Source organism: Carex rostrata, chromosome 35 (assembly GCF_964058835.1).
Source record: "Carex rostrata chromosome 35, lpCarRost1.2, whole genome shotgun sequence".
Taxonomy (NCBI): Eukaryota; Viridiplantae; Streptophyta; class Magnoliopsida; order Poales; family Cyperaceae; genus Carex; species Carex rostrata.
Genome location: NC_135952.1, coordinates 154,419 through 166,610, shown reverse-complemented (window position 1 = coordinate 166,610; position 12,192 = coordinate 154,419). Strand labels below are relative to the sequence as shown.

The window sequence follows — 12,192 nt, the reverse complement described above, 5'->3', positions numbered from 1 at the left end:
ACCATCCCCATGTCTGGAAACTCTCTTCCCCGACTAATGCAAAAGCCAGAGGAAGCAACTGGTTCTCAGCATCGTAACCGCACGCTATCAGCAATCTCCCTTGATACCTACCAGAAAGGAAGCATGCATCAATACTAATGATTGGCCTGAGATGAGGCACTGCAGCAATGCACGGACCGTAAGCCCACGCAGCTGCCTTAAACAACCTTTCTGTTGGATCTCCTGTGGGTTCGTGCGCAACTCCGAATTTTGTTCCTGGATTGTCTTTTTTAATTGCTTCCAACAATGGAGTGAGAAGGTCGTAAGATTTTTCCCAACTACCGAATAGTTGTGCGATTGCCAGCTCTCGGCCACGCCACAACTTGTTATATTTGGGAATTATTCCCTTGTATTTTTTACGGACTAGCCCTTTAACGCTTTTAATGGTTAAGGCAACATTCTCCCTAATATCTTCTCGTATAACATCGGCGACCATTTTTGCAGTTAATTGTGCATGATCGGTACGAGAAGCATTGGCATGGCATGTATGTGGTCCTGAAATTGTTCTAATTTCCCACTTAGATGAAAATAATCCAGACTTAGCATACAAACGCCACGCACACCTGGTGTCCTTGCAATTGACTATCATGCTAGTTCTATTGCTCCCCGTAATTTTTACTTCAATATTCTTTTTGATGTGATAACTATTTATTTTCAATTGTAGAGCCTCTTTTGAAGAGAACTCATTACCTACAGCAAGTGTATCATGAACATGTTTCGGCCTACTGAAGAAGTTGACATTTGCGGGTTGAAATGCTGAGGTGTCATTGAAGCTTGCCACAGGGTGACTTACACCGCGGTCACTTATGGGAAAATGTTCAGCCTGAACGCGTGGTGTTTGGTGTGATTGTGTTGAGGTATCATCCCGGACATCCCCTTCTGAATCAGCTTCATTATCCCAGTCGGCGTCATCCTCAGATGAGTCGGCGTCATCCTCACATGAGTCAGCATCATCACTTTGTGGCACATCATCAAAATCAGTATTAGGATCAGCTACCTCCGGTGGATCGATCCACGGGCTACTCTGATTATTGTATTCTGTCTGAACAGACGGTGACAACTCGTTCACATTGGGATAATGATGCAAATAAAGGTCTCGCCTCGGTGTTTGTTGTGTCTGATAGGGTTCAAAGAAACTGGGACCCGCATAGTTACCACTATATTGGGTCTGTCGAGGGTCTTGCCTCGGTGTTTGTTGTGTCTGATAGGGTTCGAAGAAACTGGGACCCGCATAGTTATCACTATATTGGGTCCGTCGAGGTTCTGGATTTGTTTCCGGTACCATACTATTAACGAATAACTGCGGTTGTATTTCACCGATGATTGGAACTAACTCAATGTATAAATCAAGAAAAGTATATTGGGTTTGGGCACGCATACTTTGGATATAAATACCTCTCCAACTCTGATCGCACACGATTTCAATTTTCTCATAATAACGTCGGGCTGTTGTACCAACATTAACCCGTGCATGTGCTTTTAGGTTATACTCATTCTCAGAATATCCAAGTTGGCGATAAATTTCACCTTTCACATCATACCAACCGTATTCATCAGTCACACTCAAAGAGAATCGAGGACTAATACTATACTCTACTCCTTTACGACTGTGTCGTATTTCACCACCAAAATAAATCCTCAGCATCAACATGATTAATTTTTTTTAAAATTAACCTACACAATAATGAATAAATTACATATTATTATTATTACAATAATAAAAACTAATTTAAATTAAATTATTTTACAAAAGTTGGTACAACATAATGAATTAAATTAACCAGGTAGGTCATGAAAATCATATTCAGAGTATGAATCGTATGTTATGTCTCTGTTGGTAGTCATTATAAAACATTTGATACTCTATATAATGCTATGAAATTGACAGTAACTACACAACCCAAATACTTGTAAAAAAAATTGTAAATATAAATTATTTCATTCCATTTGCATCTCTGTAAATAATTCATTTCAATTACTAAATAACATAGCAGAAAAATTAATTGAAGAGTTACCTGTTTAAAATTTCACTTTGCTATCGTCTCTGTCTCAGTCTGCTATTAAGCTCTATCTCTATTTCTGTCTTTCGACTTTGCTATCGCTTCTGTCTGTCTCTGTCTGTTATTCAGGCCATGGTTGAATATTAATAAGAAAACTTCTTCTTCGGATGGGTTTGACGTCCCCGTCCCGACTTTAGGCATCCTATTCTGTCCTTTTTAGGCATACTGTTCTAGACATTCAATATAATGATCATACGTTTTAGACATTCAATATAATAATCATGATGTTTGGAACTTCGCAGAATTTTCTCGGACGGGCTTGACATCCCCGTCTCGAGTTTTCTTTTTTTTTTTTTTTTTTTTTGCGATTTCTCGGACGGGCTTGACAAACCCGTCCCGAGTTTTCTTTTTTTTTTTTTTTTTTTTTTACGATTTCTCGGACGGGCTTGACAAACCCGTCCCGAGTTTTCTTTTTTTTTTTTTTTTTTTTTTTTTGCGATTTCTCGAACGGGCTTGACAACCCCGTCCCGAGTTTTTTTTTTTTTTTTTTTTCCGATTTCTCGGACGGGTTGGACTTTCCCGTCCCGGTTTTTTTTTTTTTTTTTTTCGGATCAGTTGGTAGGTTAGTTGGTTAGCGTAGGCGTTAATTGTTTTTAGCCGGACGGGTTCAGTTGGTCCGTCCGCAGGGACGGGTTGTATTGCCACGTTCTTCTTAGTTTTAAAAAAAAAATGCAAACGGTATTGAATCTCGATATTTTAATAATTTATTTTCTATTAATAAAAAAATCGGCGCGATGATGGGGAGACATGACGAATTCGTATCTCTGCATTAACTCTAAAAAGGATCTTTTGAGTTAATGAATTCTGATCATCCGATCTGTTTTAAGATTCGTGCAGACTAGATCACACTAATATTAAAGGTCCTCCTATATCATAAGCAGGGGCCGAATTAGCTCATTTTAAAATCAGACGGTTGATATTCAACAACTCAAAAGATTGCTTTTTGAGTTAATGCAGAGGATACGCATTTTGAGGGCATCGATAGTACAAAGAAATAAACGTGGGATGTGCACGCGTACGTATCCTCTGAGAAATCTCAATTTTTGCGTGTATTATTTGTGCTTTGAGATTCGTACAGAATAAACTTGAACGGTCGAGATTTTCAGAGGAAACACTCAAAAGTTGAGATATCTCAGAGGATGAGAATTCGATGTGTTTTGCATCTAAGTTGACCGCCTACTCTCAAATTATTGTGTATAGAATCATCTGTATTATTTAATAAATAAATAAAAATATTACAGGTCAAAGTAGAAAATTTTGATTGGTGAGGCTGAAACATAAAATGCACAAATATATAATAGGTAAAATTTGAAGTTAAATTTTCACAATACAAAGTAAAATTCTAACCACTAAGTTACAAATATACATTTAACAGATATACAAAATTATATAAAAACTTAAAAAAAAAATTAAATTAAATTTTAGAGGAGGATTCCAATACCTCATATTGTTCATATTTCATCATATTTTATATTTTATATCTCTCTTTTCAAAGTCTAAATTGTAAATCCGAACCGTTCAACATGATATCCATACTAAAATATGTTTGGGATGGAATTTTATAATTTTTGGAAAAAAAATTAATATTTTTTGAGATAGGTACAAAATCAATGATTTTGTACCTATCTTCAAAAATATTAAAAAAATTATAAAATTTTATCCCAATAATATTTTAGTATGGATATCATGTTGAGCGCGGTTTGAATTGACAGTTTAGATTTTGAAAATAAAGATATAAAATATGAGGTAATATGCATAGTACCATAGACTCACTCTTGGAACTTTTCTCTAAATTTTAATAGACATAATTAAAATTTTAAAATCATTGACGTAGCTAAGCATTTCAGTAATAAGTTCTAAATCCACTCCTAAAAAATGTTGATTATATTCTTTGTTGAATTTACTTTCTTTTAAAATCTAAATTAAAATGACACAATATACAATACTGCACTTCATTATAATATTTACTGAGAAGTATTATATTCATTAGGCATTTGAAAATACTCTATTTTTGGTCACTTGAAATTTTTAAGTAACAATTATAATTGAAGAGAGTTCAATTCATTATGTTTTTATTTTAAGAATTTAAGAATTTAAAACTTAAAAACTCAAATGTCAAAATAAATTTGTTATATATGGCATTTCAATTAATTAATCTTAAAAACTTTCAGACAATAATGCGGATAACTTTCAGATTATTGATCCATATAAAAAAACATCAAAAAGTGACAAGTTTTTATACACATACAAAAATAATATAGATAACATATAACAATTTTGTATAAAAAATTTGTTATTAAAAAAATTTAAATATAAAAACATGATAAAAGACACAAAAAATAAAGATATTGAACCGATTTCATAATTGGTATCCCGTAATATTCAAAATACGTTTCGTTCAATAAAGTAGTTGAATTTTGACCTTAAAACTAATCAAGATTCTAGAAAAATTCCATGTAAAATCATTCTAGGGTAGCCAGAGCACGTTGCTTCAATGTTGAGTGTTACAAATTATATTTCTTTCTATTTCTGCTTAGTTAGTACTTAGTAGGCGGTGCAAACAGTCACAAAAAAGGAAGTTTCCTTTATTCCTAAAGCCTTCTCTTCTCATTTCACACATCATCAAACCTTATTCTTTTTTATCGCCTCGCTAATTTTCTCTTACAATAGACTCTGATTTATAAGATCACATCTAGTCTTACATCCACCAAAATTTATCAATTCTTTATCAAATTCTTAGTCATTGTAGGCAGGGTATTCATCAGTTCGGTTCAATTAAAATTGAAATCAAATAGGTAAATTAAAATTTTATTTGGTTTTAAAAAGTACAACTGATCCGACCGAAATAAACTTATCAACCGAACTGAACAAACCAAACTAAATTTCAATTTGTTTGGTTGAATCAAAATAAGAAGATTAATAATAAAAATAAACATTTTTTGTTAATTTTTTGATAAAGATTTAAAATTTTATTTGGTTTGATCTAACCAGTTTAAACCAAACCATGATGTATATATCATGTCGTAATTTTTGAATTTTTTTTAAAATATTTGGTTCGAATAGAAGATGAGTTTAAAAATTTCCGTTGATTCGGTCTAACTGATTTTAAAACTTCCGAACTGATCATGGACTTCTCCAATAAATGGTTGTCGATCCAAAATCAACCCGTTTCGATCCATAAAACCGCATAAAACACAGCCTTTGTCTGCTACTAAAAATGGTTGTCGATCCAAATCAACCCGTTTCATTCAATTTAAGTGTACAATATCGACGTTTTGCTTTGTGCTTATGTGACAGTTTCTATGTACCTAACCATGCAGCCATGTGTTTTCAGTTTTCCTCGTTAATTTATTCACCTATTTTGACCCGCTACATGATAGTTCCCGAAAAAATAGAGCAGACATACCGAGCTGTCACTGTTCATCCGCTCGTCAAGTGGGGAAGCATGAAAGTTATTGGCTAACTAGATATGATCTTTTCGGCTGAATTTTTTAGTTAGCACTCCAAAAAATAAAAATTATTTGGTTACCACTCTATTTGTTGTTTTTCAATTAATATCACTTACGCAGACTGGTTCCGCGCATCAAATTGGATTGGTGCACGGACTGGGAATGCACACCAATCAGTGCGCATACTGGATTGGCGCACCATTTCAATGCAATAAAAATGTAAACGGTAGTTAAAGTATGGACCAAGCTGTTGTGTTATTTATTAAATGATTTGAATAGAATGAGACCGTCAAATAAAAGGCGAAGTCAAAGTGTCTCATTTGAGACACTAAACCATGAGACAGTGTCAAATAAATGAGACAAAATCAAAGGCACGGTTTAGACAAACAAAATATAACAAAAAAAAAAATGAAGGCTTGGCGCGCACACTGAGTACGCGTACCAATTGGTGCGCCAACTCAATATTCATATCAAATTGGTGTGCATCTTCAGTTTGCGCACCAATTCAATTTGATGGGCCGACTGAATACGCGTGGGTGGTACATTTTGAAATTTGACCAATTACCTAGTAATGAATTAATTTTGATTTATTAGAGTGCTAACTAAAAAATTCCGGTCTTTTCGGTTATTATAGTTTTCGTTTGGTAAGAAGTTAAAATTATAGTATTATTAGTAGCTGTACCTAGGATTGTCAACGAGCCGAGTTGTGCGGCTCGTTATGCCGAATTAGGCAAAGTTTAAACTCGATTTGTGCTAGAACAAGCTCAACCCGAGCCAAGTTTGGTTTTAATCGAGCTAATCACGAGCCGAACTGAGCTAAATCATTAACACATACAACAAATTTTTATCGATTTAATACCGTGAATCGCTCATAGACCATAACTCGAACAAAAATTCCATCTTTTTCATACCATGAGCTTTATTCTCTCATGATGGAATATAGAGGGAATTCGTATCCTCTGAGATATCTCAAACTTTGCGTAATTTTATAACTTCAACTTTTTTTTCTTAGAACGAGCTGAACCAATTGAAGCCGAACTAGATCAACTCGAACAAGCTTCTAAAACATATTTCTCCATAACTTCTCTAATTTATAATGTTTAACTTCTACAAACAAACTAAACAAAACCGAAGAGTTGATCTCGCTAATTTGGTTGCCAATCACTAAAAAAAACAACCACAGACATGCACTGAAGCATCGCTGACTGTACAACATAAACCTAACTGGCAGAAATTACCAAATAAAAACAAAAACAAAAAGATTTGAGGAGAACCTACTAAAAATGTTTTTTTTTATTTCTGATCCTAAGAAGCTCATCACTCATCCTTTTTCTTAGGTACTGCAAAATCTTCCTCTTTTTGACGTTGCCAGAGGTAATTAGCCGCCTCAATCCACCGAGGAGTGACCAAAAACTTGTTGTTATCTCTTGCCCATTCAGCCTTCTTGGTGGCGGGGACCTGTGCCACGACATGCGTCACCGAATCGTCCACATCAGCATAGCATGTGGCCCCCATTTGCTCAGCTAATTTCCAAATCGGCTGTTCTTCAGCCCGTGCATTTGACGGGAATACCCTACTGAACACAATGTTGCACCGTTCTAGAATCTCTTTTTTAATTAATTTCATTATCTACAAAATGTAAGGACAGAAAGACGAATCAGAGGATACATCGTTATAAAATATAATTAATTGTTATTAAGCAAATAGGGATGTTTTGTACGGTACATTTCTAATATCTCTTGAAGCAAGATCAATCCCAATCCCCTGCAAAAGTAAATAAATAAACAATCAGAACAATGTCCTTCCATGTGAATTTCAAACAAGATTTTGGCACAAGTCATGATTTAAAGAGGCAGTTAAGCTAACCGGGTCGAAGAACATCTCATGGGCCCGCTTTAAAACATTAAGAATTGTTGCCAGGATCCCATCTGATTCCCTTTCATCTTTCTTCATCTCAGATAGGGACTTCATGCCAGCACTGAACTGTCTCACACTGGAAGTAAAATAATGGTACCTCTCCATTAAAATGAGATTATCTTTGTGCCTCTGCCAAACCTGTCAAAGAAGAACTTATTATATACATCATACTGCTCTGTTTGTAATGCATTTATCATGTGAGTGAGGCTACCGCACTATGCGATTGGCCTGTACTATGGATCAAGTCCAAATAGTGGATCTGAACCGTTCAACGTGATTTTTCATATGAAAATGTCCTTGCAGACTAAATTTTACATTTTTTTGAATTTTATTTACTATTTTTCTAGATAGGTAGAAAATCACTACTTTTGAATGGTCTAGAATCTTTAGATCAAGTGATTTTCTACCTATCTATAAAAATAGTAAAGCAAATTCTAAAAAATGTGACATTTTATCAACAAGTACAGTTTCATATGGAGATCATTGTGTACAGTTCAGATCAATTGTTTGGACTTTGAAAATGAAAATACTGATCCATAGTACAGACCGATCCATACTATGCATAGTGCAGTAGCCTCACTCTTTATCCTGTTGAATCTTTTGTGCTCTATTTAGCCATACACTATTTAAGTTACCTGACAAAGTCCAATAGAAAGATAGAAAAAAAACTAGTACAAAAACACGGACCGAAAAACAGCCACTGGTCAGTAACAGGTCAGCCATACTGATACAACAACAGTACATCAATAGATTCTTTACTGCTGTTCCAGAGGTTGAAAGAGAAAAAGAGGTGCCACCAAAAGGTCACTTACAAATTTACTACTAAAGAAAAAGGTGTCCCAGCAAAAAGGGTTATAATGAGGCTAAAATGCCCCAATGTTTTTGTGCCCCAATCATGCCTCACACCCTTATCTCCGTTTTCACAGTCCAAACAGTTGATCCGAACCGCTTAACATGATCTCCATATTAAACTGTGCTTGGAGACCAAAATTTTATATTTTTTGGAACTTGTTTTACTCATTTTTTTTATAGGTACAAAATCACTGTTTTTGGATGGTCCAAATCTTCTGAAAACCAGTGATTTTGTACCTATCTAAAAAAAGTAAAAAATTACCAAACAAAATATAAAATTTGCTCTTCAAGCACATTTTAATACGGATATCATGTTGAGTGGTTCGGATCGATTGTCTGGACTTTGAAAACGGAGATAAGGATGTGGGGTATGATTGAGGCATGAAAGACGACATTTAAACCCTACTAAAAAATAAATTAATCATAAGTAATGACTGGCACTTACATGTTCTGTATCATCAAGAATAATCACTAGATTATCGGCACCAAGCACAACATCAAGCCCCTTCTGATTCCGTGTGGTGCAATCAGACTGACAGATCACTTTAGAGGGGAAATACACATCTTCCGGATCAAGCAACTTTGCTATCTCCATAGCATAAGCATGTTCACCCATTGTGTATATGTACATTTCAAACATTTTTTTCGCTTCTTTTAAGAAAGTACGCACAAAAGGTCGCAATTTTGTCAGCATGTGGTATCGACCCAGTCGGAATAGGGTTTGGTTTGGGTCATCATCTGTTTTGTTATATCAAAATTTTCAGGTGTAAATGGTAAATTAATACTAAAAGAGTGGCGCATGTAGTATACAAGTGATTGCTCTTGAATTTTCAGAAATATTGTATTGTTCCAGTTTTCATCAATTGCACAGATAAGTGTTTATGACAATTAAATTTTATTCCGTACGAACCAAACTAATGAATTTTTGCTTCAGTTTGTCCCCAACAGTTGCAATGCAGCTACAACTGAACTTAAATGTTCCTCAATAGAAGCCTATAAAACTTGCCTTGAATTATCCTTAATTTAACAGTTTGCTACCAAAAAAACCAACAAATTAATACTAAAAACCAACAGTTTTTTACTTTTACCTTTCGCCTCCTCAACCTGTTTTATCAGATATTGCTCCTCAGGAAAAACATCGAACATCCTAGTCGAATTAATCAATGTGTGATCCAGATCCAAAACCAGTATCAATTTCTTATCCTTCAAAAGGTGCTTCAGATCCATTTTCCGTAACTTGTCAATCTCTGAGGCCCCAAGCCTCAAATCCTGAAATTTTATGAAAAAAATGTATTTTTTTTTTTTTTTTGCCATGGTTCGATTTATCAGAATAATTTGTTGTAGATTGGCGAAGAAGAATTATACCTTGTGAATATAGTTAAAGGCCACACTTGATGCAGCTTCTTTAACATACTCGCCACAGTGTGAGCATAAGTTTTTTATTATAATTGGATGAGAACACATGGCATTACCTCCTGCCAAAAGCAAACCAGTTAAATAAATCATATTGATCAAAATAAGTCACATTAAATTGAATTTTTTTGGATTAATTGTCCTCACAGATCTGTCGTTAAAATTATACCATTGCTAATTTCCCTGGTTTCCACCTCAACTGTCTCCTCAATAGTCTCTGCCGATGTTTCTTCATCACTACTTTCATCCATAACCTTCCTCCTTTTGTTCCTATGTAAGCATAATGATAACATTCATCTGAGTACTCAATATTTTGTCAAGGAGAAATTTCACATCTACCATTAAAATAAATCAAAACTATGCATGGCATTGCAAAACTACCATACTATACAAGATAACAAAATAGCACCCATTCCTACAAATATCATATATTTGACTCTTACCAACTCATCTCAAAAGTTGTTCAAATTATTACTCCATATGGAAAGTATGATGCGCAATGGAAACTCTAATATGCTTGATTTGGAGAGGAGAATAATAAAATCCTAAACATCTTTTAACTATCCTACCCCATGTATATAGTCTGTATCCTCTGAGATGCCTAAAAATTTTCAGTTTATCTAAAGCCGTGCCAAATTTTTTTCAGTGCCTATTCAGAATGCAGGGTCAGTATTACTGTGCTTTGAGATTCGTGCAGAAAAGATTTGAACGGTCTGGATTTACCACAGATGAACTCAAAGTTTAAGATATCTCGGAGGATGCGAATTCATGTATATAGGCCTATAAGAAATTTTGCCTTTAACCAGGATATGAATGAAATTTAAAAAAAAAAATTGTAGGGAATAATACCTGTGCTCTGCAAGCTCTTCATCCTCTTCAATCTCTTCTTCAATCTCTTCTTCAATCTCTTCTTCGATCTCTGCATCAATTTCATTTTCTAAGAAGGCAGCAAATTCATCACTGCTACCTGAAGAGCAAGATGATGGAGATTCAGCTGCTAAACTCATCTTAGAAAGACAATGTAGCGACCTGAGAAAGAAAAAAAAAATACAAAATATGAGATTTAATGAAGAGGAATAGAGAAATAGAAGCCAAAAATCAAAGAAATCATACGGCCATACGTAAGAATCCAGTAATACAGTGAACTAAGAAACTTCAACAGATGCAAAAGATCAAATACAAGGGTTAGTTTAAACCCTAGATGCATCTGTTAACTAATCTCATTGATACCAAATCAGTACTGAATGTCACTATTATTCAATGCAACAGATGAGTACAACATTTGACTAGAAGGGGTAAAAAAAAGCAGGACAAATACTTAGAATTGGAAAATATCATCCTTTTTGCATACCAGTAAGGATATAAGATAAACCATTTTAAGTGAGCATAACCGTTACCAAATCAAGAATTTTCCAGGAAACCTAAACCACAGATTAACCCAGTAGTAAACCACCCCACTAAGTGGACATTCATGGTATTACAATTCTCATACGATTCACCACAATTCAATTGCAGTACTCCTGTTTGCTATAACTTGCATCAATCTGCCAAAACAACAAATCAAACCCGAACTGAAAATAAAACAAGGTAGAGTGGAGAGAAATCTTGCAATTGGAGACGAGAGCAGAGGTAAAGTAAATAGTAACAAACCCATAAACTAAATACTGTCTGACCTCGGCTCAACTATCTGTACAAAGCCTCTTAATTTGCTCTTAGTTATGACCCAAGTGTTAATCTAATTGAATTTTAAAAATTGAAACCCTAGAACCTATCTGAATTCCCAACATTGGATTAATAGCAGAACACAATACAAACAAGTATTATGAAAAACATGTACCAGAATCTAAAATGGACAGTAGATACTTATACTTATCCCGTTATTGGTTAATTGGTATAGCAATTAATTAAGTGATGATCAGACTTTTGTATGAGTTCTAGCATCAATAATGTAGTTTAACCAACTCAACAATGATATAAATCATCTTGTACTAGAAATACAAAATTATTAAGGAATTTCAAGGAATCATCTTAAAACAAAAAAGTTTATACGATATAATTATCTAAAACCAAACAAATTAGAAATTTTGCAAAAACAAATTTTAGGGTTTTATTCAAAATCTGAAAAAAAAGGTAACCATAAATCTAAAAGACAAATAAATACAAAAATCAGAGTACATGAAACAAATAATAACCTCAGGTTGTGTAGTCTCGTATGAAGATGGCCGGAATAGAAACAGCATAAGAGAAGAGAAGAGGAGAGGCCGAAGCGAATGGAACGCGGGGCAGGCGGAGGAGGCTCTGGTGAGAGGAACGGAGGAAAGAGAAGGTGGCGCAAGAAGGAAGCAGGAAGAGAGCGAAGGCGGAGAGAAGCGCGAGTAGAGCGCGAGAAGAGAGAAAAGGGAACGGGAGAGAGAAAAGGGAACGGGAGAGAGGAATGAAGTGCTGTGATTTCGATAAAGACC

At 34.8% G+C, this 12,192-nt stretch overlaps 1 protein-coding gene across 1 annotated transcript; it reads right to left on the bottom strand.

Annotated features, from left to right (window-relative positions):
* Window positions 1–6,606: 6,606 nt before the first annotated feature.
* Window positions 6,607–12,192, bottom strand: CPL4 (C-terminal domain phosphatase-like 4). Its single transcript, XM_078298120.1, has 9 exons — window positions 11,923–12,192; window positions 10,580–10,759; window positions 9,900–10,000; window positions 9,683–9,792; window positions 9,406–9,586; window positions 8,763–9,055; window positions 7,415–7,603; window positions 7,274–7,312; window positions 6,607–7,177 (listed from the first exon to the last, which is right to left on the bottom strand). Exons 2-9 carry the CDS (start codon window positions 10,735–10,737, stop codon window positions 6,866–6,868), a joined length of 1,383 nt encoding a protein of 460 aa, XP_078154246.1. The 5' UTR covers window positions 10,738–10,759; window positions 11,923–12,192; the 3' UTR covers window positions 6,607–6,865.